General features: G+C 52.1%; 2 protein-coding genes across 2 annotated transcripts; one reads left to right on the top strand and one right to left on the bottom strand.

Annotated features, from left to right (window-relative positions):
- The first annotated feature begins 1,282 nt into the window (after window positions 1-1,282).
- On the top strand, window positions 1,283-11,659 carry SART1 (spliceosome associated factor 1, recruiter of U4/U6.U5 tri-snRNP). Its single transcript, XM_008146931.3, has 20 exons — window positions 1,283-1,657; window positions 3,477-3,534; window positions 3,924-3,979; window positions 4,616-4,742; window positions 4,869-4,974; window positions 5,251-5,328; window positions 5,426-5,525; window positions 5,610-5,752; window positions 5,851-6,057; window positions 6,726-6,850; window positions 6,931-7,067; window positions 7,169-7,308; window positions 8,736-8,909; window positions 9,056-9,166; window positions 9,448-9,535; window positions 10,307-10,397; window positions 10,510-10,645; window positions 11,173-11,262; window positions 11,371-11,492; window positions 11,576-11,659. Exons 1-20 carry the CDS (start codon window positions 1,345-1,347, stop codon window positions 11,592-11,594), a joined length of 2,421 nt encoding a protein of 806 aa, XP_008145153.1. The 5' UTR covers window positions 1,283-1,344; the 3' UTR covers window positions 11,595-11,659.
- An 8,913-nt stretch (window positions 11,660-20,572) lies between these two features.
- Window positions 20,573-26,976, bottom strand: EIF1AD (eukaryotic translation initiation factor 1A domain containing). Its single transcript, XM_008146930.3, has 6 exons — window positions 26,297-26,976; window positions 24,942-25,216; window positions 24,692-24,800; window positions 24,481-24,589; window positions 24,253-24,300; window positions 20,573-23,713 (listed from the first exon to the last, which is right to left on the bottom strand). The coding sequence occupies exons 2-6, from the start codon at window positions 25,026-25,028 to the stop codon at window positions 23,569-23,571; spliced, it is 498 nt and encodes a 165-aa protein (XP_008145152.2). The 5' UTR covers window positions 25,029-25,216; window positions 26,297-26,976; the 3' UTR covers window positions 20,573-23,568.
- Window positions 26,977-27,038: the final 62 nt, after the last annotated feature.

The raw sequence follows: 27,038 nt of genomic DNA, 5'->3' as shown, positions 1-27,038 counted from the left end.
GAGGGATTGTGTGAACTGGACTTTTAAGTAACTTCAAGGTATAGCCCCTCTCCTCAAGGAAAAAACACACAAACTCACACACACACACAACTGTGCTGAATTTTACACCCAATTTCAGGGGGCTCACAGACACACAGCTCCTTAGCAGTTCACAGGTTAAAAAACCCAGCCCAGGGAACGTGGAAAGGCAGCATTTGCTGATAGTACTGGTTGGAGGACTCGGAGGCTGGGCTGTGGAACTTGGGGTCTCGAGGACAGCATGCTGGTCAAACAGGGATTTTAGGGGTAAAATAAGACAGGTTTAGGAAATTTTAGAAATTAAGGGGACCGTGTCGGAAGCACTGGGCTGCAGAGCCGCAGAAGGTGTATTTCCATAGAATAGGGAAGCTGAAAAGCTGCAACAGGTACATTTCCATAGGAGGGAGCTGGGAACAGCAAAGGGTCTATATTTACAAAATAAAGGAAACCCTTCATCCAGAAGGAGAAGAAAGCCCAAAGGGAACAGGAAAACACTAAGAGGAGGGGGACACGGGGAGCGGGGGAGAACTTCACTTGTCCCACGTGAGGTTCGACCTTTGAGTCCAGGAGTTACTATAGTAACCAGTCTAAGGGAATAGTGACCAATCAGAGGGGCTATCAAGGCACCAGGATCTGCAGCCTTTATAAGCCACAGGAAAAAGGAACTCAGGGGACCCTTTCGCCCTCCCCACGTGGGAGTCCATTCTGTGGGACTCTTTCCCTCTCCCCATGTGGGAGTCTGCACTTGTTCTTCAATCTCCACCTTTGCTATACTACTCTCTGTCCGTGAATTCATTCTTCGACTCTGGCGGACAAAGAATCCGGGTTCCTGTCCAAAAATTCCGTTTCACTGGGTCGTCCAGCGCCCGATGGAGGCACGATCTCAGGGAGCCCATTAGCCGGACGTCTTACTGGAGCGGCGGGAGCTGTCCAAGGAGAGTCTGTGCGAGAGCGGGCCCGGGGCTGGGGGTGTGCAAGCGGAGGGAGGCCGAGGACGCCGTCAGCTCTGCAATGCCCTCTAGGTCCCTATAGTTGTGGGACCTACAGTCCCCGGACCACATCCCTGGTCCGCGCACCTGAGGTAGCGCACGCGCAGTCGGACCATCCGCTCCGAGACCTCTACCCAGCCCGAGGCCGCTGCGACTGCGCATTCGGCTCCGATCCCGGCTTTCCCATGAACCTCTGGGGCCGGCTCCGAAGCGAACTACGGAAGCAGCCGCTCTTGGTTTCCGGCAACACGACAGCGGCCGCACGGCGACCCGGAAGTTTTCCCATTTTGCCTATTCGGGGTTCGGTGGCGGCCGGGCTCGGGGCCGACGTACCGCCATGGGGTCGTCAAAGAAGCACCGCGGGGAGAAGGAGGCGGCCGGGACCACGGCGGCGGCCGGCACCGGGGGCGCCACCGAGCAGCCGCCGCGACACCGAGAGCACAAAAAACACAAGCACCGGAGTGGTGGCAGCGGCGGCAGCGGCGGCGAACGACGGAAGCGGAGCCGGGAACGGGGGGCCGAGCGCGGGGGCGGGCGGCGCGGGTCTGAGACTGAGGCCCGCAGCGGTGCGCACGGGCGGGAGCGCAGCCAGGCCGAGCCCTCCGAGCGGCGCGTGAAGCGGGAGAAGCGGGACGATGGCTACGAGGCCGGTGAGGGGCGGGGCCTGCGCAGGGGGTGGGGCCGGGGGTCCCTGGGTTTGAAGGCAGTGCCCAGCACTCCGGGCAGAGGCATCCGTAAGCTGCCTTTGTCGGCACTTGTTAAAAGGTCTTCTTAAAGGTATTTGGGATTAACGGTTGTCTCCCTCTACTAAACTCTGTGAGGGCCGAAACTTTGTTTTCAATGGCGCATCACAGGCCTTCCATAAATTGAATGGGTGAATGAATGGATTGATGGATGAATGAACAACGAATGAATGAAGTGGTACCAGCGTGTACAGAAGCCAGAGAAAACGTGGCATTGGGCAGGCGAATCGGGTAGGGCTCACAGCAGAGAGAGAGGCTGTAATACAGGTAAGGCTCCAAACCGAAGGGCCCCGTAGGCCCTTTTAGGAAATTTGAACTTTGTCCTGATGGTAGTAGAGAGCCATGATTTGATTTGGGAAGTGAGTTGATCATAATCATATTTTGCGGTGATCACTGCATTGAGAACTGGGTCAGGGGTAGTCAGGGCGGGGCCAGGTGTGGCCTGCACCAAGGAAGCAGCAGTGGGACGCAGAGACTTGGACAGATTGACGAGGTCGTTTGGAAGTGGAATTAACACACTTAAGTGAGGGTGGGGAGGAAAAGAAGGAATTGAGGATGAGCGGAATTTTGTCTTGAGCAGCTAGGTGGGCGGTGGTGTCATCCACTGCAGTTGAGGAGTTTGGGAGAGAAGCAGACTTTTGGGGCAAGATAATGAATTCAGTTTTGGAGAGTGTTGCGTTTGATGCGAATGGGAGAAACCTGTAGAAAAATCCAATTTGGGAGAGATGAGTGTTTAGGTGGCAAATGAAGTCCTCTGAGAGAGTGGGGAGTGAGAAGCCAGGGTCAGGAGTAGAGCCTGAGAAATGCTAATATTTTAGTAGTCGGTGGAGCAAAACACTACAGAAAAGGAGGTAGAATAGCCCAAAAGGAAAACCATAGGACATGGGATCTGTGTGGAAAGTGTATTAGAAGAAGGAAAAATGATCAAGTGCCACACACCACAGGCGATCAAGCAAAACTGGGAAAAGAACCCATGGGGTTTGGAAAGAAGGGGCTGGTGACCTTGAAGAGAGTCTGGAGCGGTTGGCATCCAGGGTCCAGGTGGGATAGGAGGTAGGTCGTGGGGTGGGAATGCAGGAAAGGTGAGCGTGTGGTGGCAGCTGGGTGGGGGCGCTCCATCTGAGGGTGTCTGGCTTGTGTTTGTGTGATTAGTGAAGTTATTTGCTGTTTGTGAGGTGGATGGAGGAAGTTTGAATTGCATCTTTATCTCTGTTCCCAACATCCAACACAGGGCAGGCACCACTAAGTCCGTTTCTTGACTACATGAGTTGCAGAGGACGCGGTCATGCACCACCACGGTCCCTGCCTTGTGGGAAGTAACCGGCCCAGAAATGACCAGCTGTGCTGTGGAGTTTGGGGAGAGCAGTTCATTCTGATCAATAATTGAACTGGACTTCATGGAGGTGGCATTTGTCAGTCAGTGAGGCCAGAGAGGGCAATATGGGCTGAAAACACAGCATCCAGAAAAGGGAAGGGGTAGCAAAGTGAGGACTGCAGAAAGCTGGGCATTTTGGGTCAAGGAAGGCAGGTCTGTAGAAGAGGTGGGCTTCTCAGAGACTGGAACTCGGGTAGGAGGAGTTACTGTGGTTGGAGAATGCCGCTGTTCTCCGGTGTCTCAGCCAGGCCTGGTGCTGGTGAAGGGCCCTGGTCTTTGGCCTGCAGCTGGGGCCGAAGAAATGGCTTCTTGGCTTTGTGTTCAGCTCCTGAGCCGCGTTTCTTCTTCCAGCTGCCAGTTCCAAAACTAGCTCCGGAGATGCCTCGTCCCTTAGCATCGAGGAGACCAAGTAAGTACCGTCTCCTTCATGCCCACTTTTTGCTTCTGAATCAGGTGGGTCTGGAGCAGCTGCTTTTGGGAGGCTTTCATACGCTTATGCATTCGGGCTGGAATTGGAGGTGCCACCTAAATCAGTTAGCAACCGTGTGAGTTATAGAGGAGGCCACTGAGCCCAAGAGGAAGGTGGCATTCCATTGGTTAGGGCAGGCCTGGCCCAGTGCCCCTGCTCCCTGATTTGGAGGCCAGTGCCCTTCCCAATGCCCTGGACTGCCTGGGTCAGACCCTGTGTTTGGGACCCGTAGGACCATTCAGGCCCATCCCGTTTTCACCCCGTCTGTCTAGAAATGCACTTGGTGCCCCATTTTTGGACAGCTCCTAATACATCCATCTCGTTCTCAGTAAACTCCGGGCAAAGCTGGGGCTGAAACCCTTGGAAGTCAATGCCGTCAAGAAGGGTGAGTGTGTGGCTGCGGATGGTGGTGAAGGAGGGCATTTGGATGGAGGAAATGGGGTTGGAGCGCAGGTTCAGTACCAGTTAGTGGCCTTGTGGGTGTGTACTTGCTGATAGGCATGGGACTCCGTGCTTTCATAATGGCACTCAGCTTATCCTTTTCCCTCCCTCCCTCCCTCCCTCCCTCCCTCCCTCCCTCCCTCCCTCCCTCCCTCCCTTCCTTAATTTAAAGTGAAAGAGAGTTTATTAGTGAAACAGTGAGATTGAGAGTGGCTACTCCACAGACAGGGGCTCAGCTTATTTAAGTTTGAACAGTTGGCGTTGCCCCTCACTCTGGCCGGGAGGTAGCATTACTGGTATATGCGCTGAGAGATGTGCACAGTTGCTACAAACTGATTGGGGGTGTTGGGCTCTTTTTAAGCATGATTTGAGGGGCTTTGGAAGGCACGGAGGGTCCCGTCACGCTGTGTGGGGTGACACGGGAGTGTGGGGATAAAGTGGCAGTAGGGAGGTGAAGGGTCCTTCCCCCTTCTCCTGGCCCCTTCTGGCCCCCTGAGCTGGAAGGGGCAGGGTGAGTGGCTCCCTCCTCTCCCCACCAGCCATGGGCAGGCATAGCCTCACGTCTGGGCCCCCCTTCCAGAGGCGGGCACCAAGGAGGAGCCCGTGGCAGCCGATGTCATCAACCCCATGGTCTTGCGACAGCGAGAGGAGCTGCGAGAAAAGCTGGCAGCTGCCAAAGAGAAGCGCCTCCTGAACCAAAAGCTGGGGTGAGGGGGTCCCCGCCAGGGCGGGCAAGGCAAGGGCCCGAGGAGCTGCCCAGGAGCTCTGCAGTCGGGGTGGGGGAGCAGGAGCTGGGCTCCCAAAAGGTCCAGAAGGTCCTCTTTTCCCCTCAGGAAGATAAAGACTCTGGGGGAGGATGACCCCTGGCTGGATGACACTGCAGCCTGGATCGAGAGGAGCCGGCAGCTGCAGAAGGAGAAGGACTTGGCAGAGAAGAGGGTGAGGCCCTGGGCAGCTGGGGGTGGTTGCCCAGTGCCTCTGTTGGCCTGACCAGCTGGTGAGGCAGGAGGCTGACCCCCGGGAGGTGAGGCTGGGCTCAGAGAGGTAGGAGGTTTACGGTCATTGGAGTCTGTTTTGCTTCTCAGTGGCTTGCCTGCACGGCGTGCCCTTTTTGCACTCCCACCTGATAAAGCCTGTGTGTCTTCTGGTGAACCCGGATGGCCTGAGGTCATAGGTGCCCCTACTTCCCTCCCCTCCCCCCGCCTTGTCCTATAGGCCAAGCTGCTGGAGGAGATGGACCAGGAGTTTGGTGTCAGCACTCTGGTGGAGGAGGAGTTCGGGCAGAGGCGGCAGGTGAGGTTGGGGTGGCACTGCTGTCCTTGGTGCTGGGATCCCCGGGTCGGGTGGGTCAGGGCTCCTGACTCCGCGGGGCTTTCCCCCTCCCTTCTAGGACCTGTACAGTGCCCGGGACCTGCAGGGCCTCACTGTGGAGCATGCCATTGACTCCTTCCAAGAAGGGCAGACTATGATCCTTACCCTGAAGGACAAAGGTGGGTTGAGCTGGGTCCTCTGGTTGGGGACACAGGCACTGCTGATCTGAGGGCAAGTGTGAGTGGCCCCTGCCCTGTCCCCAGGCGTGCTGCAGGAGGAGGAGGACGTGCTGGTGAACGTGAACCTGGTGGATAAGGAGCGGGCGGAGAAGAACGTGGAGCTGCGGAAGAAAAAGCCCGACTACCTGCCCTACGCAGAGGATGAGAGTGTGGACGACCTGGCACAGGCAGGCGGGAACCTGGGCCGTGGGGCTATGAGGAATGGGTGGCCCTGTGGCTTTTCATGAGCCAGGCTGGGTCCCAACCTGTACCTCTTGCCTTGCAGCAAAAGCCCCGCTCTATCCTGTCCAAGTACGATGAGGAGCTGGAGGGTGAGCGGCCGCACTCCTTCCGTTTGGAGCAGGGCGGCACTGCCGATGGCCTTCGGGAGCGGGAGCTGGAAGAGATCCGCACCAAGCTGCGGCTGCAAGCTCAGTCCCTGAGCATGGTCGGGCCGCGGCTCGCCTCCGAGTACCTCACGCCAGAGGAGATGGTGAGCCCTCAGCTACTGCCCACACTTGTCACTGGGGCAGTGGTGCCTCCCCCGTCACAATGAGCTAAGGAGGGAGGCTAGGCTTCCAGCGGTGCTCGGTCCTTATGGAGGAGCAGTGATTGGCAGCCCTGAGGAGATGCCAGGGAAGTGGTGGGTGTAGACAGAACAGGGACTGTGAGCCAGGTGGACCTGCCTTTATGCTCAGGCTCTGCCACGTGGCCAGCCTGTGCCTTGGGGGAGTCATTTAACTGTGAGTCTGAGGCACCTGAGGTGGGATGGAAGGAGCCACCCCTTAGGGGCTGTTGCAAGGGTTAGCGGTAATCTGGCGAGTGGTCATGTGACAGCTGCATGTGCATTTTTTACTTGTGATGACTGTATGAACACAGAGGTCAACAGCTGGCTCAGTACATTGCATGGCTGAGTGCTGAGAGCAGGACTCTGGGGCCACAATCCCAGGATTCACAATCCCAGCTCTCCTTAGTTGTTGGGTGACCTTGGGCAAGGTACTTAACCTCTGTGCCTCTGTTTTCCTCATCTCAGTGGTGGGATGATACTCGCATGCACCTCACATCTTGTTTCTGTGTAAGAAGTGTTCATTCTCGTGGGCTTGTGGCTGTCCACTTCCCCCCTTCCTCCTTCATGTCACTCTTCCCCCCCCCCCCCCTCAGGTGACCTTTAAAAAGACCAAGCGGAAGGTGAAGAAGATCCGAAAGAAGGAGAAGGAGACGGTAGTGCGGGCTGACGACTTGCTGCCTCTTGGGGACCAGACTCAAGATGGGGACTTTGGTTCCAGGTGGGCTTGGACACGGGTGGGGTATGAGGGCTGGGCTGACCTAGGGGCTGATGCTCACTGGAGAAGTCTCTTCCCCCCAGACTGCGGGGCCGGGGTCGGCGCCGCGTGCCCGAGGGAAACGAGGAGGCCCCAGAGGAGGAGGAAGAGAAGGAGCCTGTGTCTCAGCCCCCACCGTCCGATGACACTCGAGTGGAAAACATGGATATCAGTGATGAGGGTGAGGGGACCCCAGCTTGCTGAGGGTGGACGGGAGGGGCAGGAAAAGGCCGAGGGCCCAAGAGGATGATCTGAACAGGCATCTCCTATTCTGTCCACCAGAGGAGGGCGGGCCGCCACCTGGGTCCCCAGAGCTGCTGGAGGAGGATGAGGCGGAGCTGGAGCTGCAGAAGCAGCTGGAGAAGGGCCGCCGGTTGCGGCAGCTGCAGCAGCTACACCAGCTGCGAGACAGCGGCGAGAAGGTAAGGGGCCCTCCAGCCTGTACGCGGGCACCGGAGGGTGTGGGCCTCAGCAGGACAGAATGACAGGTGGCCTGTGATGGCCGGTTCTTAGGAGCACAGGCACCTGTGCCCTTGTAGGCTGCACCTGAATTCCAATTGTGTATTGATTTCAGGGAGGGAGGGAGGGAAGGAGGGAGGTAAGAAGGGGGGGAGAGAGAGAGAGAGAAAGAGAGAGAGAGAGAGAGAAACACCCATGATGAAAGAATCATTGCTCTGTTACCTACTGCACACCCCACACTGGGGATTGAGCCTGCAACCAGGCATGTGCCCTGACTGGGAATCGAACCGTAACCTCGTGGTTCATAGGTTGATGCTCAACCACTGAGCCACGCTGGCTGGGCCTGAATTCCAATCTTATTTTTCTTTTTTGTTTAATACCACATTATTTGTAGACTTTTAGATTTCTGCAGTGTTTTCACTGGATGATGTTTTCGGGTCAGACCCTTCACTGCCTTCTGTGAATACATGTTGCCTCCTTCTGTGGGTAAGGCATCACCCTAGTGGCTGGAGGGCACTGGTGAACAGGCAGCCCAGGGGCCCTGTGCTCACGGATCTGACTTTCTAACGGGGCTGGGGAGAAACAGCGACCACATGCGCAAACAGTAACGTCTGATAGTGATGAGAGCAGACAGGCAGACAAGGTGACATGAGCGAACAGCTGGAGGGCTGGGATCTTGGGCTGGGTATTCAGAGAAACGTCAACATGAGAGACACGGTGATTGGTTGCCTCCTGCATGCGCCCTCACTCTGGCTCACTTTCCTATAATGTTTCTAGAGAGCCAAAGCAGAACACGGCCCAGGCTCTCCTATTGCTTCTTTTATCCTAAGCCCTTTATTTCACTGTCCCTAGCTTTAATTTTATTCTCAAAATAAAAAAGAAATGTAATAAAATGGAAGGGAAGGGGTGCAGAAGTAGATGTGAGGAGGAACTTCTCTGAGGAGGTTGCTGTCGGGCAGAGCAGTGGGCTATGTGATTGAGGATGTTTTCAAGGAGGGGAGGTCCCAGATAATCCTTGTGTGCTGATGGCAGTGACACAATAGAGAGGACAGTGGGTGCAGTTGGGGGATAATGTCAGGGGCAGAGTTTTGAGGGGCCTCGGTGCCATGCCAGGTAGGAGGTGGCCTGAGGTAGGAGCAGGGCTTGGCTATGAGAGCCATGTAGGCTTTTGGATATTGATTCAAAGGGCAGTAGGGAGCCATTGACGGTTTTGGAGCAGGTGCAGGTGGAGAGGGCTAGGAGTCAGGGAGGACATGGAGACCACCACAGGTATGCTGCAGGCAGTAGGAATGGCTTGTCTTGCTACCACCAGGAGGGTCTTGGGTTCCTGGGTCTCAATGGCACCGCCCCAGAAACTTCTGGGTTTGCCCACAGCTGCTCCCTCCTCTAGGTGGTGGAGATTGTGAAGAAGCTGGAGTCCCGCCAGCGGGGTTGGGAGGAGGATGAGGATCCGGAGCGGAAGGGGACCATCGTGTTCAACGCCACGTCGGAGTTCTGCCGCACCTTGGGGGAGATCCCCACGTACGGGCTGGCCGGCAACCGGGAGGAGCAGGAGGAGCTCATGGTGAGTCTGCAGGCAGCTCCCCTCACTGACCTGCTCTGCTCTGGGCTGGGGGTCAGGTGTGGGCAGCAGTGTCGGCCCCAGGGGTCCTCAGTGATGAGCTGTGTTTGGACGGGCTGCCTGGGCTGACGCTGGTCTCTGTCCTCCAGGACTTCGAACGGGACGAGGAACGCTCGGCCAATGGTGGCTCTGAGTCTGACGGGGAGGAGAACATTGGCTGGAGCACAGTCAACCTGGATGAGGAGAAGCAGCATCAGGATGTGAGTTGAGGGAGGACCAAGCTGGGGGCTGGGAGGATGGAAGGGCAGGGGCCACAGCCGAGTGGGGTTGGGGACTGGGGCTGGAGGCAGACCACCTGGGCTCCAGCCCCAGCTCTGCCCTTTCCAGCTCTGAGGCCTAGGGCCAGTTACTCAGGGTCTCAGAGCCTTAGTCTCCTCCCCCATAAAGGGGGTCCATAGATCTCACAGGGTGTGGTGGGGTGACTTTGGGTGAGGGGTGAGAAGCGTCATGTGGCTCACTCAGCACTGTGTGCCACCCCCAGTTCTCTGCCTCCTCCACCACCATCCTGGACGAGGAGCCCATCGTGAATAGAGGGCTGGCAGCCGCGCTGCTCCTGTGTCAGAACAAAGGTAAGCGCTCGGGCGCCAGGTGCCTGCATGGCTCCCTGGTCCCCTCTGATGTCTCTCTTGTTCCCAGTGTCTGAGCCGCACCCCAGGACCCATGAGCCACTCCTTTTGCACTTGGTTGTGGGGCAGTCATTGGAGTGTCTACATCACCCCATTTATTTATTTATTTATTTATTTATTTAATCCTCACCCGAGGATATTTTTCCATGGATTTTTAGAGAGAGTGGAAGGGAGGGGGAGAGACAGAGAGAGAAACATCGATGTGAGAGAGACACATTGATTGGTTGTCTCCTGCATGTGCCCTGACCAGGGCCGGGGATCGAGCCTGCAACCGAGGTACATGTCCTTGACCAGAATCAAACCTGGGATCCTCTAGTTTGGGCTGATGCTCTATCCACTGAGCCATACCAGCTAGGGCTACATCACCCCATTTTTGATGGCTGTGTCCACATGCCCCTCTACAAAGCACCACTTATCCCTCAAGGCTCAGTGTCTCCTGAGGAAGAATGGGGGACTTGAGGCAGTCCAGGCTACGGCACAGCCTCTGGCACTAGGGTACCAGCTCTGCCATTTACTCAGTGGCCTTTGACAAGGGCCTGATTTCTCTGAGTCTCTCCTTTGTCTGCGAAACAGGCCTGATGCCGTTACTCCCACAGCACGTCTGTGAGGGTCCCACAGAGCCTTCTGTGTAGTTGGGGACATCAAGCCTGCCCTGGGGCTGCGCCCCTGTTTTGGGGGGGGACAGCATGGAGTCTCACCACCCCTTCTCCCCAGGACTGCTGGAGACGACAGTGCAGAAGGTGGCCCGGGTGAAGGCGCCCAACAAGTCCCTGCCGTCAGCGGTGTACTGCATTGAGGACAAGATGTGAGCGTGGCGGGGTGGGCGGAAGGCCCGGGGCTGGCGCCAGCTCGGGACTGCCAGAACCCAGGCAGGGTGGGCGGTGGCTGGCCCTGAGGCCCCCTCTGTCTCTTGCCAGGGCCATCGATGACAAGTATAGCCGGCGGGAGGAGTACCGGGGCTTCACCCAGGACTTCAAGGAGAAGGACGGCTACAAGCCTGATGTTAAGATCGAGTATGTGGATGAGACGGGCCGAAAACTCACACCCAAGGAGGTGAGAGGGCCTCTGGCACCGGGCCCTCAGGGTTCCACGGGGTCTGGGCTCAGGTGACCCCTGGCTGGGGCCCTGGAGAACTGTCTGAACCTCTGTGCCTTTGTTTCTCTCTGGTGGGCATCGCAGTCCCCCTCACAGGCCCGGCAGGAGGGGGGACAGGGGCCTTGGCTCCTTTGCTCACCTGCCCCCTCAGTGGCGTGATGTGCCTCAGGGCCACCATTCTGGTGGCAGGATCCAGGCCCTGGACGGCCCTGTGCCTTCACGGACACCCAGCTTCTCCTGGCAGCCCTTGCCTGACTCTCCGGCCTCCTCCCTGTGTCCATCCTCACCCCAGCACTCGGCTCACACTCCCCGGGTTTGCCAGCTGCCTCCCTCCATCCTGTGTCCTGGCCCGGCCTCGCCCAGCAGGTGTCACTGGAGATCCTGAGGCCCCAGCGCAGCACATCCTTCTCCTGAGCCCGTTTCCCCTTCTCTCCCCTCTGCCACCACCCTCTGCGGCTCTAACGTGGCTCCTGCCGTGTCCCCAGGCTTTCCGACAGCTGTCCCACCGCTTCCACGGCAAAGGCTCGGGCAAGATGAAGACAGAGCGGAGGATGAAGAAGCTGGACGAGGAGGCGGTGGGTGGCCCATGGGATGACTTGGGGGTGGCTTTACATCAGCTGGTTCTGGGGTGGCAGGTGGGCTGTGGTGCTCCCTCCTGGTGCTGACTGGCCATGACCTCACAGCTGCTGAAGAAGATGAGCTCCAGCGACACACCCCTGGGCACTGTGGCTTTGCTCCAGGAAAAGCAGAAGGCCCAGAAGACCCCGTACATCGTGCTCAGCGGCAGTGGCAAGAGCATGAACGCGTGAGTGGGCCGGGGCGATGGGCTGGGCGGGCGGAGGGCCTGGCTGCCCGTGCTCCAGCCTCACGCCCTTCTCTTCTCTACAGGAACACCATCACCAAGTGAAGCCGACCTCCCCCCGGGTCCCCTCTCCAACTTTAATATTAAATAAAGTTCCCTCCTTATTTTTTCCTCCCTCGTCATGGTGCAGATTCCAGGGTTAGACCTGAGAGGAGAGGCAGGCGGTGCTAGGAGGGGCATTGACACCACCCTCAGGCAGGCTCAGTGGTCAGCTGTGTGACCTCAGGCAAGTCACTGAACCTCTCTGAGCCTTAGTTCTGCCATTTGTATAGGATGTCCTGTGAAAATTAAATGAGCTCATTCATTCATTCACCTGGAAATCAGAAATGAGCAAGACCCCTCTGGTTGGCTTAGAGTCTGGCCTCTACTAAGTGAGACCTGGTCTCGGATGGCCCGAGTAACTAAACACGATGGACGGAGAAAACTAGCCTGGATCTCTGAGACCGTCCTCCACTCCTGCCCTAGGCACCAGCCGCCCGAGAAGCCAGTGGTTTATCTTCGCAACCCCTCCCCCCACCACCCCTGCTGAGGTAGCACAGCTCCTGACTCATTGTCGGCCAGGCCTTACCCTCTGCGAGGCTGGCTCTCCAGTAAGAAATGGAAGATGTTTTAGAGGCTCGGGCTCCTGGCCGGCCCTGGCTTCCAGGGCTACACGAGTCACTGCCCTCCAGGGCCCAGGACTGCCCAGCCTGGCGGGGCAGGGACGGCTGTGCGCAGGGTCGAGGGGCCACCCCATGGTCCTTGACCCCCTTGGTCTGTGGAGAAGAGTGTGCTCAGGGCAGCGCTCCTTGGAGCGCCTCCCAGACTTGCCCAGGAACAGCTGCAGCTGGGAAGATGAGCCCTGGAGTGAACTCTGGGAAGGAGGCTTGAGCACGCTCCGTGGACACCCCAGGCCCTGGAAGAGGGGAAGAGGACAAGTGGCTCCCATGGGAGCTGGACAGAAGCAGCGTCCTGCCACCACCGATACCCAAATACATTCCAGATGGTTCACGGTTTTTAAAAAAGGAAAAAAAAAATACATAGGAGCAAAATGAATTTTTATAAATAATTGGAGTGGAAAAACATAAGCAAAGAAAATACAGTTGCCTTAACCAATTGCTTTTGACGACTGTTTGATGGCACCCAGCAGTCACTTTCTCCCGTTTTGAGGTCTGGATCTGATATAATTTTGGCTGCTTCCTCAGGTCCCTCAGGGAGGTGTCCATGGGGTGTCTAGACTGGGTATAGGATTTGGGGGTAGGGGGGAATCTCAGTCTGTTTCTCCCAAAAGCCGGAGGCCCATCTGGTGTTGACGGGCAGCCCAGTGGCCCTGGCCCTGGCTGAGCTTGCGTCAAACCTCATGCTTTATCTGCTGCCGGAAGTGGCCTGTTAGAGGCTGTCCCCGTTGTCAGCCAGAAACGTCTTCAACAATGGACCAGGGTTGAACTGACCAGGTTTGGCCCAGAATTCCTCTTCGTTCTGACCCTAGTGGCTGGGTAGACAATAAATGGTGAACCAGGAACTTGGAAGGTCTTTCAGAGACAGGCCTCCTCCAGGAAGCCTCCCTGGTTGGTACCACCTGCCTGCTTCCCTTCTGTCCTGTGGCTGCTGACGCCCAGGCCAGGTGCTTGCCCTCCCGTGCCCTGAGGCATGCTAACCTCCCCAGATGGCCTGCCCACCTGGCTGGGCAGGGAGGCAGCAACAAGTCAGCTCAGCCCCTAGGAGGTAGGAGGGTCAGGGACCACTGAATCCTTTGAGGTCTGAGCCCTCCGGGAGAGGGTGCACTCAGCTCTGCTGCTCAGTGGTGGGGCCCACCAGCAGCACTTCCCTGACTCCTGGGAACTGGGGCAGCAATGCCTCCAAGTAGGTTGGTGTGAGGGTCAGTGAACTCAGCCGGGGCCCGGGGGCGAGCCAGCTGGGTGCTTCTCCATTGACTGGCTGACCTTGGGCAACAACTTACCTGGAGTCTTGGTCTTATCTGCAAAATGGGGGTGTGACCTCATTCTTCTGGGGCTGTTACATAGCATAGTTGAGAACATTCTTTCATTACTTCAATAAATACATATATATGTGTGTTACCATATATATACAAATAGAAGGGTGTGATGAGATCTGGGAGTTACTTTAAGTTACTCCAATATTAAAAAATATCAAGAAATATGGAGCCCTAACCAGTTTGGTTCAGTGGATAGAGCGTCGGCCTGCGGACTGAAGGGTCCCAGGTTCAATTCTGGTCAAGGGCATGTACCTTGGTTGTGGGCACATCCCCAGTAGGAGGTGTACAGGAGGCAGCTGATCGATGTTTCTCATCGATGTTTCTAACTCTATATCCCCCTCCCTCTCTATAAAAAAATCAAAATATTAAAAAAAGGAACCTTCATTAAAAAAAAGAAATATGGGGAGAGGGGACTAGCAAGATGTTGATAGTTATTGAAGATGGTAATGGGTACAGGGAGCTCATTATCCCATTATGAGTGTTTTAAAATTTCCATTATAAAACTTTGTTTCAAGAGAGCTAAAAAATGTTGGCTTAGCAACAGAAGAGTGTACATATGTTCAGCCAAAGACAAACAAGAATGTTCAGAACAGCACTATTTATAACTCCCAAACTGGGAACAACCCAAATGTCCATCAACAGTAGATGGGATAAATGGTGGATATTCATGTCTTGACTTTTTAAGAACCACCCCCAAATTAGCATCATCATTCATGAACTTGCTCCTCGTTCCTTCTTGCTCTTCAGATCTCTCCTCTGGGGTCATTTTCATTCTTTCTGAAGTTCATCTTCCAGAAGTCCCTTGTGTCAAACAGACATAAGCTCCCATCTGCTGCTGGCCTGAATGTCTTTTTTTTTTTTTTACAGAGAGGAAGGGAGAGGGATAGAGAGCTAGAAACATCGATGAGAGAGAAACATCGATCAGCTGCCTCCTGCACACCCCCTATTGGGGATGTCCCCGCAACCAAGGTACATGCCCTTGATCAGAATCGAACCTGGGACCTTGCAGTTCGCAGGCCGACGCTCTATCCACTGAGCCAAACCGGTCAGGGCTGGCCTGAATGTCTCCACCTTGGTATAGCACGGGGGGGGGCTGACCTCGCTCACAGGGCTGCCGTGAGACTCAAAGTGGTTCCCCTTTGGCCATTTCTCAGACTCGAACACCCTAGGAAGATGGAGTTGGCCTCACCCAGGGCCTCCACTCTAGCAGGCTGGGTCCCAGCCAATCCGGCAACACCCCTTCCCTGACTCTTGAGGCACCAGCTCCTGCCATCTCAGGTGACTCTGGCCCCAAAATCCCTTAGCGTGGCATTCCAGGCCCCGTACCTTCTAGACTTCACACACCACATTACCTTCCCTTCCTCGGACCCCTGGCCTTTGTCCTCGTGCACCTGCTCTAGAGGACACACAGAGAAGCCAAGTTCCCTTTGCACCAATATAGGCACTGCCTTGGGGAGTAGGGAAGAGAGACAGGAGGGGTCCCCCAAAAGTGTGTCAGCTGTGGACAGAAAGGGGGACCAAAGAAGGGGAGGACCTCACTACAGAGGCCTCCTCTCACAAAGCCACCTGTGGCCACAGGTAATATATAGGATAAGACAGACCCTGGTCCCCAAAATGCTAAGTTATGGGACCTACATGAAAGAGGAAGGCACTTGGAAGTTCAGAGATGAAACAAAAATAGAGGAGCCGAAAGCTTCAGCCGTTTCCGGAAGGGGAACTAGTGAAATAGAGGGGCGAGGAGGTCCCTGGGGAGAAGACCCCTTCAGCGATTCGAGTTCTGAGGTCTCCGCCCCTCCGCCCACTCTACAGGGTCCCACGGCTTCTGAGCCCCATGCTGTTTTCTGAAGCAGGCTTTCTGGTGGTGGTGGTGGTGGTGGTGGTGGTGGTGAGATACGCACAGCCGTGGACACTGCTGTGTGAGGCCCCGCACCTGGGCTGGTACTTGAACACGGAAAGACTAGGGCAGCGCCCACCTCTCTCCAAGCTTCCTGAGCACGTGGTCTGTGTATGCCCGAGGGGAGGGGGCTGATTCGGCCTTGTAAGTGAACTCCCGCCGGGGGTGTGGAACTTGGGCTGCCAGCGGTGGACCAGGCACAGTTGCTGCTGGACCTCCGGTGGGACAGAGACTGCCGCTACTAGACTGTAAGTGGGATCGTGGTTTGGGTGCTGCAGCCCGGGGACAGTTGCTGAGGTTCAGCTTGAGCGTGCTTCCTGTGACCCCTGCTGGTAGCTTCTATAAACGTCGACTGAATATGGAGCCAGGAATGATTGCTGCTCCTCGCACCTGCCCAGGTCATGCAGCGGGACCACAGTGCACACCACGAGGAGGGGGCTTCTCCGAGAATTAATGAGAGCGGACCCAGCACCATTCCCATGCTCAACCTGGGATGGCTAGTCACAAAGGTTTCTGGTACTTGGCGCCTCACTGAACCAGCAGGGTTACAAACGGAGTGGGTACCTGAGCGCCGTCAGGTCATCAGCAGTAACTGAAAAAAGCCCGCCACCACTGGCACTCAGTAGACAGCCAGCCCTTGCTAATGCTTTATTCCCGTGTCACCAGGCAAGGCAGGCAATGCGCCTTTACAACTTCCACAGGGACTTCGGCGTCTCTTGTAACATTGTGAGCCACTGCTGGTGTCCTGGCTTTCCATGACATGAATGATAATGACAGTGGTTCCTACTGAGGAAACCACACGCCTCGGGAGCTGCAATAAGCACACATCAGCTCTAGGCTGTTCGCTAAACTGACCCAAATCTGAGCACAAAAACAATCACACAAACCCAAACACAGGGCAGTTTATAACGTAACTGGCCTGAACTTGCCAAGAGTCCATTTTATAAAGAAAATAAACATTAAGGTGTCTTCTGTTCTAAATTAAGAGACTAAAGAGATATAATGATTAAATTAAAACTATGTGCGTTGTGTTTACAAAAAAATGAATATGGCAAATGTTATAAATTGGGGCCCTCACGAAGGGTATTAAAGGTACTTATTTTACAATTTTAATCATTTCTTTAAGTTTGAAAATTCCCTCAATAGTTTGGGGTGTGGAAGGAGGTAAAGCTGAAAATTAATGAACTAATTAAGCACCCAACCAAAAGGGTTAGAAAACCACAGAATAAGCCCAAGGAGAATACAAGTACAGGGGAAATATGGCAAGAGCAGGAATTAAAAAACATGAGGAAGCTAACAGTAAAGAGGAATGATGAAAATTTGGTAATTGGAATTTATATATATATAATAAGCCTAAGTGACGGTCCAACCAGTAGCTATGATGTGCATTGACCACTAGGGGGCAGACGTACAGTGTAGGAGCTGCAGAGCTGTGGTGACTTGGCAGCTGCGGTTCTCGGGTGACACACCTGGAACCAGAGAGGAGGGAGCCCGATTCTGGGGTGTGTCACCTGAGAACTACCCTCTCGCAATCTGGGACCCCTCGGGGGATGTAGGAGAGCCGGTTTCAGCCCGATCCCTGCAGGCCAGGCCAAGGGACCCACCTGCCGGAGGGACCCTGCTCACACTGCAGACAACCTTCAACCCGTGGCCTCAGGTGCAGCCACCCAGGGGAAGGGACTGCAGGAGGTTGGCTCCAGGGTGTGTCCAGCCTGTCTCACCCAGTCCCACCCCGCTGGCCACCTTCTAATTAATTTCAGTGTGCACAAATCCGTGCACCAGGGCACTAGTAGACTAATAAACTTCCACCAAGACTGACAGGATAAGAAAAGAGAGAAATAACAAATAAATAATATTACATATAAATAAGAAAACATAACTTTGGGTACAGTCAAGACTACAAACAGAAGGCAATTCTATAAACAATTTTGTGTCAATAAATTTGAAACCACAAATAAAAAATGAGAAACTACAAAAACATTTTTCCTTGAAAAAATAACTGATTAAAGAACAGAACACTCTATTATTAATAAAAACCTAGAGTTAAAAATCTACCCACCATCCCCAAAATGCCAGGCACTTTGGTTTTCAAGTTTTATCAAAAATGTAAGAAATGCAAACTTCCAATCTTATATGAACACGTGTAATGAAAACAAATAATAGAGAACGCTCTATCTTGGGAGGTTGGCATAACCTTAATATAAAAACCAGACAAGGGCAGCAGAGGAAGGAAAAGCTCAAGCCATCTCACTTAGGAACCTGAGTGTAAAAGTGCCCCCAGATATCAGAAAAATAAATCCAGCAACATACTGAAAATATGTCATGACTCTTATTCCAGGAATGCAAGGATGTTTTAACGTGGGAAACTGTGTCAAGGTATCTCAACACACACACACACACACACACACACACACACGTCACCACATTTACAGATATAAAGGAGAAAAACCATGTGGTTAACTTGGATTGCTGAGTGGGCTCCTTGGTACACATACAAGATGGGGCAAAAGTAAGTTTACAGTTGTTTGTATGGAAAACAATAAATAATAATCCAAGAATAAACTGTTTTGTGTACTCATAACTGTAAATCTACTTTTGCCCACCTTATGTATGGGTGGCTGGATGACAAGGGGAGAAAGGGAGCCGGGCTGCGTGGGGAAGCCCCAGTGGAAAGGACCTGGCTGAGAAGGCTGGTCCTAAAGGGATAGAGGTACAGAGGCTGAGGGCCACAAATCTCAAGCCTGACTGCAGGAGGGGTCCATACTGTGAGGTGACCCATCATGAGGCTTGTCCATGGCACTGAGGAGGGAGAGGGGGCCCTTAGAACTCAGCTCCTTCTGGAAGGTCTATTCACACAGTTGGATTCCACCAGAGTGAGAAACAGGTGGAATTCAGCTTCAGAGAGTGAAAAGGGGAGAAGCATGCAGAATACAAGGACTCTTCCTCCATCAAGATTCTGAGCTACAATCCCCGGGAGCTACATGGCTAATAGATGGAGAAGTAGAGATGAAACAGGTTTCGGAGGAAAAAACCAGTCTATTAGGTAAGCTGCAGAATCACTAAGAGCTCAAGGAAACATAAGGCCAAGCTTACAGACACAATGCCCAAAATGTCACACAGTGGGCAACAAAGGAAAACTTATAGCTCTAAATATATTAAAAAAAAGACTGAAATTAAATTAGCAAAACATACAACTCAGAAGCTAGAAATCAGAAAATAAACCCAAAGAAACAGGAAAAGGCCAATAAAGCAGGCATTTTGCGAAGCTAGTCAAAGAAAATACACAGAAGCCAGGACAGATGCCCGCTGGTTTGATTTGCTCGCACTCCTTCCCCTTTTTCTGGTACAAGAACCTCTCTATTCCATGGGAAACACCGTCATATGGATGAGGGGTGGCTCATCTTGCCTCCCCCACCTCCCTAACTCCCTACTCAGCCCTGGCCACAGTGATTGCCCAGGAGAGGGCAAGTGACAGAGCAAGACAATTGTTCTTTCCGGAAATACACGAATTCTGAGGAAAGAACTCTTTGTAAGGGCTGAGTGGAAAGGGGAGCCTCCTGCAGGAAACACTTGTAGGGAGAAAGGGACCCATCACCCGAGAGAAGCAGAGACGATCCGAGAAATGAATGAGGGCCCCGAGGAACCACGCTGGCCCTGGGTCAGCTCTGCCTACAGCTCTGCTCTCAGACCTCAGGCCAAGGAGCTTGTCTGCTCTGCTAACTCAGGTGAGGTTTTGTCGCTTATGCCAATTACTACACATGACCTTTTGCCCCCCAAAACCTTAACTATACATAAAATGATTCTAAAAAAAAAGTTACCAAAATTGACTCAAGGATAGAAAACTTGGATAGAAAAAAATTACAAGGCAAAGATCCACCCCTAAAACAAGGGTACCAAGTGCAGATGTTTTTATAAATAAACTTTATCAAATTTTGAAGAAACAAATAATTCCTTTTCTATAAATTCAAACCTGAAGAAAAAGATTAAATGTTTCTAAACCAGTTCTACATGCTAGCATAATTATTATCAAATGGGACAGGGAGCTCAGATCATTAAGACAAAAAGTGAGCCCTGGCTGGTGTGGCTCAGTGGTTGGGCATCATCCTGTGCACTGAAATGTCGCTGGTTCTATTCCAGGTCAGGGCACATGCCCGGGCTGTGGGCTCAATCACCAATAGGGGGCGTGCAGGAGGCAGTGGATCCATGTTTCGCTGTTTCCCTCTCATATCAATGTTCTCTCTCCCTCTCCCTTCCTCTGTCTCTAAAAATAAAATTTTAAAAAAAGTGAAATTTGCCTGAAAGGTATAAAAAACCCAACTAACTATTATAAAATCAAGCAGGGTTTACATCAGAATGTGAGAATGGTTCCATATTAGGGAACCTATTAATGAAAATCAACACAATAAAACAAAACCTTTTGATTATCTCAATAGATGTGGAAATTCATCACGATGTGTTGAGTAAAGAAAAACCCCTCAGTAAGCTAGAACAGAAGGAGATACCTTCAGCCTAATGAAGGTTATCTGTGAGAAACCTAAAGCAAGAAAACATGAGAACTACTCCTGCTAAGAGAGGAACAAATAAGGGTGCCATTCAATATTATGCTGGAGGGCCTGGCCTCTATAATTCAAGAAATGAGCATCAAGGATCAGATAAACCTACCTCTAGTAGATTTCACTCTTTAGTCAGAAAGTGAAGAGAATCAGAATTCATTTAGATCAATTAGGTGAGCCCACAAAGATGGACAGCTTTCCTACATGCCAGTGACGGTTAAAATGTAATTTTAAAAGACTCATTCATAACAACAAATAACTCTAAGATTCCTGAGACTAAACTGAACTGGAAACATTAGAAAGCCACATGAAAATAACACTTTACAAAAGGACAAACATAACCTCATTTTTGAATGAGAAGATTCAAAAGTCTTTAAGATAGTACTTTCCTCCAAATCCAACTATGAGATTTAAATCCATGCCAATAAAAATCTCAACAGGACTTTTAAATGAAAATTGACAATCCACTCTAAAGTTCTTATGTCGGAAAAGACATGAAAATATGACATGTTCCAGGAACAGTGTGGCACAGGGGTGAGGGAGCTGTATCAATCATGCTATAAAATGTGGTAAACAGGACAGATTAGAAATTCCAAAGGGATCCACATATATGCAGGAATACAATTTATTTTAAAAGGTATTCTAAAGCAATGAGGAAAGAATGAACCATTTAATAAATGACGTAGGGACAAGTGGCCACATCCTTTAGAAAGTTAGCTCTCTCCCATAAAAAACAAACTTCAAACGAATTAATACACATTTGTCTCTACCTCATCTGATGTTTACTCTTTGTTTGTATATATACATGTTTTCATTATTTTTTTAAACGTATTTTTATTCATTTCAGAGAAGGGAGAGGGAGAGATAGAAATATCAATGATGAGAATCATTGATTGCTGCCTCCTCCATGCCCCACACTGGAGATCGAGCCCACAACTCAGGCATGTGTCCTTGACTGGAATCAAACCCAGGACCCTTAAGTCCACAGACTGATGCTCTATCCACTGAGCCAAACCAGGTAGGGCTCTCTCTCTTTATATATAAACATATGTATGTACACATACACACAAATACATACATATGTATGTATATTTAAAGCCATACTAAGCAACATAATAGAAAGTGAGGAGAGGAGCAGATACATGTGGAAAGGTTGAAATCCCATTGGATTCCAATGGGAAGTAAAAAGACAGGAAGATCCATGAAGACATTGTAGGCTTGGTAATGGGGAGGTGTGAATTCTCACCAATGGCCTACTATTTCTTATTTTCTTAAAAAAGAAAAAGGAAAAAGATGTGTGTGGTATACTAGTGGCCTGGTGCACAGATTTGTGCACATTGAAAGGAAATTAATTAGAATATGTTAATATTACTATTAACATACTAGAGGCCCGATGCACGAAGATTCATACAAGAATGGGCCTTCCTTCCTTCCCCTGGCTGCCGGCACCGCCTTCGCCGCCTTTCCACCTTCCCACGCTTCCCAGAGGCCCGGAGCAGCTGGGGCGGTGTGGAACACCTGTGACCCAGCCGCTCATCACCTGCGTATGCAAATTAACCCATCTTTATTGGGTTAATTTGCATACCCACTCCTGATTGGCTGGTGGGCATCACAAAGGTACGGTCAATTTGCATCTTACTATTTTATTAGTGTAGATTTCTCCGGTACATCACCCAAGAACCTCCACTGCCAAGTTACTGCAGGTCAGCAACTCCTGCATTGAGCGTCTGCCCCCTGGTGGTCAGTGCGTGTCATACCTATTGGCGGGATGGTAGCTTAGCCTTTTATATGTATAGATACATATAGTTTTATTGATTTTTAGAGAGAGGGGAGAAGAGAAACATCCATGTGAGAAACATGGATCAGTTGCCTCCCACACATACTCTGACTGGGGATCAAACCTGCCACCTGGGTATATATCCTGATCAAGAATTCAGCCCTAACCAGTTTGGCTCAGTGGATAGAGCGTCGGCCTGTGGACTGAAAGGTCCCAGGTTCGATTCTGGTCAAGGGCATGTACTTTGGTTGCTGGCACATCCCCAGTAGGAGGTGTGCAGGGGGCAGCTGATCGATGTTTCTAACTCTCTATTCCTCTCCCTTCCTTTCTGTAAAAAATCAATGGATTAAAAAAAAAAAAGAATTCAATCCGCCACCTTTTGGTGTATGGGATGGTGCTCCAACCACCTGAGCCACACCAGTCAGGGTGGCCTACTATTTCTTAATGAAGTATACGCTGTGGTAACTAGCAGGGGAAGGGGAAATAGGTAGACAAGATAAGAAGTTTCAAAATACACCCCAGAGTTGATCTGTTAGGCAGTGCTGAGGGTTCATTTGAGGTTTACAATTATAAACTTAAGGTAAAACAAGTGAGCCCAGTTGGTGGTTTTCTCTAATAGTCACAGAAGTGAGTGATTGGATTGGCTGGGGTGAGGTATTAGTAGCTGAATACAATGGAGGAAGACAAGAGAGTGGAGGGTGTGGGCCATGGAATCCAAGTTGCAGAAGGAGGAAAGCGAAGGGAGAAATGGTGAGAATGTGGTGGGGCTGGAAGATAAAGAATTTTTGCAGAGGGGGGTAGCTGAGCAAGTAAACAAGAAAGCCAGAAGGCGGTGATTGTACAGGTATCTGACTTCAAAAGTTGTTACAATTTCTACTGATATCAGGGGTCCAGTGGGTAGAGGTGTAGGCAGCAGGCCGGAATAGAAGACCCGGATTAGTGATGGGGATTATCAAGGAACTAAAGAGCCACAGTGCTGAACAGGCCCATCCATGGGATGTAGAAAATGACTAAGCAGAAGTAAAAGACTCTAAGCCAGGAGATTAACTCTTGTAGTCTGCGCAGAGACTACAAGGTCAATGCCAGCAATGAGGAGGAGTAACATATAGCCAGAGGTTAAAAAAAAAGAGGTAAGTGGGATGATATGTTTTATCAGAGGGCTGAGGAGTGATGGTCTAAGTTGCTAGAAGGGTCCAGCAACCAGGGGATGCACACAGCAGCATGGGGGTGGGCATTCCTGCAGTCATGGTGACTAGAAATGCAGGGGAATCAGTTTACGAGGTACTATGAAATTCATCCTGAGTGTTTCTTAGAGGCAACGGGGGACTAGGTCCTATGGCTGTGATCCTGAAAGCCTGAATCAGTATTGGTTGAGAGCAGGCAATAAAGTGGGACTGTTCCCACTTATAAAGTACATGCACGGAGAAAGAGCACAGGGCCTGCCACTTACTAAGTGCCCAATGAGAGAGAGAGAGAGAGAGAGAGAAAGAGGGGGACCTAGGAAACCTTAGTTCCCTCCTTAATTTCAAATTCATTCCAAATGTCCAGCCATTCCCTAGTTCCTGCCCATGAGACCTCTACCAAGGAGCAATTTTTAACTGTATCACAGGTCCCTTCTCCCTCCAGAGAGCCACTCGGACACTAGCACAAGTCACCACCCACCAGGGGTTTAATTCTCCTGAGTCAGAAGGTCAGTTCAGAGAGGAGTCCTGCCTTGTCCCCATTGGGGGGAAGATCTGCAGAGCACCCTGGAATTGTCCAAGGTCAGAGAGGAGCCAAGGACTTGTCTCTGAGCAAGATGAAAAGTGGGTCCTGGAGCCTCAGGCTGCCTCCTCCTCTTCGCTCTCCTCCTCGCTCTCGTGATACTGTCTACGATTGGTGTTAACAAAGAGGTCAGAATCATCTTCCGAGCTGGACTCTTCTCCCGATGACTGTGGCTCAGCTGGGAGTTCTGGCTGAGTTGGCCTTCATGGGGGAAAAGGACAGAGTTAGCCCAATGCCTTCTGGGAAAGCAAGATCTGCAAACAAGGAGCCCCACAAAAAGGAGGGCCCTCTGGCCAAGTAGTCAGGGCTCAGCAAGTCAGACAGGGAGTCAGAGCAAACAGCAGGAAAACTGGGCCAACGAAAGCAGGTTAAAGACAACCCCCGGCCCCACCCTCAAACGCTTACTAGAGCCACTGGTTTTAATAATAATTGTTGTACTTACTAACATGCAATGGACCCACACTGCATACAGAGTACTATACTAAGCAATTTTACAAGCATTAGCTCCTTTAATCCTCACAAGGCTCCTATTTTATAGGTGAGGAAATTTAGGCTTAAGAGATGACATAACCTGCTTCAAGTCCCCAATTTATAAGTGGCAAAGCCAGGATTTTAACCCACAGAATTTAACCACATATTTAGGAGCTCTCACCAGGGAGAAAGACAGGCTCTATTCCCCCAAGGCACTAAAGCTTGAACCCCTTTTTTCCATCTTCTCAACCCTAAGGCTTGAACCTCACCTGTTTCTGTTGTTGTTGTGTTTCTCAGCCACCTCAAAGGCTTCAGGCCTGTATCAGGAGAAAAGCCAGGGTCAGAAAGAACAGAGAAATCTCTCAGCATAAAAGCTGTTTTCAGCTGTCCCTGCCTGGGATGCTATGATCTTTCCTCCCCTAATTTCACAGCTAAGAAGTCAATCCCCCCCCCCCGCCCCCGAAATCTTACAGCCAATGACCCAGGGGACCACCTACCAGAGCCCATCCTTCTTCAGAGAGCGCACATGGTCTTTGCAGAGCACAAAGGAGATCTCAGCCTTCACCTTTTCCCCCTCTTCAATAGGGTCAACGATGAGAAAGTCCCCTGTAGGTAGAGAGGAGGAGAGGCACAGTCAGTCCAGCTTGCCGCGGCGGAAGCCAAGGCCACAGGAAATGGTTCTAACTCCTAGAGAGCTGCCTCTCTCACCTCTCTTGATCCAGATGTTCTTGCGGTATTTGGAGGGCATGCTTACCAGGAAGCGCTGCCCCTGGGCTGTCTCCACTTCATGCAGATTGTTCCCTGGGGTCCTGAGTACCTGGTCCAGGAGACCAAGAACCAGTTGGCCTCACCAGCCAGCTCAAAGACCCACCGAGCTGGCTGTATTCTCCCCCCACCCCAGGGCTCCAACAGGAGTGGAGGGGTCGGGGCAGAGCAGCTTATGCCCAACGCTACTCACCCTCACGATCTGCTGCTGGTCAGAGGGCACCATATGCTCCCCCAGCACCTCCTTCACCACATGCTTCCTCTTGGTGGCCTGAGACATGCTGGTCCTGTTCCAGGGCGGTGAGGCGCAGAGGCTGTCTGCCTCTCCTGAGTTTCTTGGGTGGCAGGATCAGAACCCAGGACTGCTTTGAAGGTGGGGAGGGACCTTTGACTGAGGAGTGACCGTGTCCTCGTTAAGAATGTGGGCTCTGAAATCTAACTGCTTGGATTGAAATCTTACTCTATTTCCTGTGAACAAAAGAAGGGGTTGTATGGACAGTGACCTCACAAGGTGATCTGATAATAAATTCCTAACTGGGCAGGTCATGGTGGGTAGTCATGCCCCAAGTCTATAACTTTTTTTTTTTTTTTAATTTTAGAGAGAGTGAAGGAAGAGAGAGATAAATGTGGATTTGTTGTTCCATTTAGTTGTGTGTTCATCGGTTGCCTCTTGTATGTGCCCTGACTGGAGATCAAACCCACTATCTTGGTATGTCCGAATGACGCTCTAACCAACTGAACTACCCGGCCAGGGCCCAGGCCTAGAACTTCTTTAACCAAAGGTTTTTAAGTCATGACCCTCAAGAGAGCATATAATCTCATTAACTATCCTGTAACCCAACCCCCACCTTGCTTTCTCCCACCCTTTTGTAATCTTCCTTAGCTCCATCCTTAAGTTCAAATTTATAAGTGAAACTGCGAAACTATTAATCTCCGGAGGGTTTAAGACCTTGCTCCCTGGCATATGTTGTCAGTTTGGCTCAAATAAACTCTTATAAAAATTCTCCACAGGTTTGGAAGTTTTTTGGTTGACAATCCTTACTGTTCCATTCTCTAGGCCTCCGAGAAAAAATAATAGCTAACCCAGAGCATTTATTAGGATGAGAGGATGTAAGCAAAGGACTCAGAACAGCGTATGGCACATAAAAATAACTCACGTTATCATAAGTAATGGCATAATCATAAAAACTAAATAAATCATTCTGGCAATCGCTCAGGGAGAAACGAAACTGTATCTTCCTCAATATGCTTGTACATCCCAGTGCAGCACAGCCACACAACACAGATATCTCAACACAATACAGGCAGAGGCCAGTTAGAGAGCACCGCAAAGGTCCACGCCAACGACTTCATTAAAGGGCGAGGTTAGCAGTCTCGGTCAGGGCATCTGCTCTATTTCTGACTTGAGTTCGGAGATGACAAGGACTGGCACCACCAACACGGGTGGTTTACAAAGGAAAACTCCGAAGAGCTACTTCTGGTTGTAGTTTTCTGCCTTCCTCCCCTGGCCCGGAGGAAAAACGCTGAGAGAGACAGACCCATACCTACCTTCTGGCCCTCTTCTCCCACGGCGCCGCTGGAACGATCCCGTCCTCTAGGCTGGACGCAGGGAGTGGCTTGTCCACGACTCACTTCGCAGCCGAGCCAGCGAAAGCCCAGAAAATGAACTTGCCGGTGCGCAAGACGGTGGAGTTTGCTTGGACCCAGGTCTTCAGCGTCTCCGGTTCCTGCCCGACTCCTAAAAGCCTGACACGGTTCGGCCTGAGTCGGACCCTTCCAAGAGCAGTACTTCCGGCGCTCTGCCGTAAGCCTCCGGCCACCCTCCTCCCTCCTTGTCCGACCCTCTATCTCTTCCTGCCGCCAAGTGGGCCGACGCTAGGTCCTTGAGTTCCGGATGCCGTGCAGCGGGGAAAAGAAGTTTTCTTCACCCAGGCCTCTGCTCCGAGACCGGAAATGCTGCCCGAGAAGAGAAATCAAACAAGGCAGCCCGGCTTCCCGCGAGTCGACCGAAAAGGAGCGTCTGCTAAGGTTGCCGTCGAGGTCCAGAGCGCCTCAACTCTATGGCTCTAAGCAGCTAGAAGCGCCAAATTTAGTTTTTTTAGGCGGCTCTTGAGGCGACCCGGAAGCGGAAGTGGGAGAAAGTTCTAGTGGGTTGAGGTATCGGCGGGAGCAGCCGGCGGCGGGAGGAGCCGTTACGGGAGCTGGAACTGCCGGTGAGCGCCAGCCGCGGAGCAGGGCCCAGTCTGGAAAACAGGAGGTGCACGGAGGAGGGAGGAGAGGGGGCGCAAGC

This window comes from Eptesicus fuscus, chromosome 13 (assembly GCF_027574615.1).
Source record: "Eptesicus fuscus isolate TK198812 chromosome 13, DD_ASM_mEF_20220401, whole genome shotgun sequence".
NCBI classification, from domain to species: domain Eukaryota; kingdom Metazoa; phylum Chordata; class Mammalia; order Chiroptera; family Vespertilionidae; genus Eptesicus; species Eptesicus fuscus.
Note: the sequence above shows the minus strand (reverse complement) of the source record. Positions and strands in the feature narration are given on the sequence as shown.

What these genes read in the sequence shown, in the direction of transcription:
- SART1 (XM_008146931.3), top strand. Translation starts at nt 1,345, where the DNA reads ATGGGGTCGTCAAAGAAGCACCGCGGGGAGAAGGAGGCGGCCGGGACC. An exon ending in TACTGCATTGAGGACAAGAT is followed by an intron (nt 10,398 to 10,509) that starts GTGAGCGTGGCG and finishes GTCTCTTGCCAG; the next exon opens with GGCCATCGATGACAAGTATA. An exon ending in AGAAGCTGGACGAGGAGGCG is followed by an intron (nt 11,263 to 11,370) that starts GTGGGTGGCCCA and finishes ATGACCTCACAG; the next exon opens with CTGCTGAAGAAGATGAGCTC.
- EIF1AD (XM_008146930.3), bottom strand. Translation starts at nt 25,028, where the DNA reads ATGTCTCAGGCCACCAAGAGGAAGCATGTGGTGAAGGAGGTGCTGGGG. An exon ending in CTGAAGAAGGATGGGCTCTG is followed by an intron (nt 24,301 to 24,480) that starts GTAGGTGGTCCC and finishes CTCCTGATACAG; the next exon opens with GCCTGAAGCCTTTGAGGTGG. An exon ending in CACAACAACAACAGAAACAG is followed by an intron (nt 23,714 to 24,252) that starts GTGAGGTTCAAG and finishes TCCCCCATGAAG; the next exon opens with GCCAACTCAGCCAGAACTCC.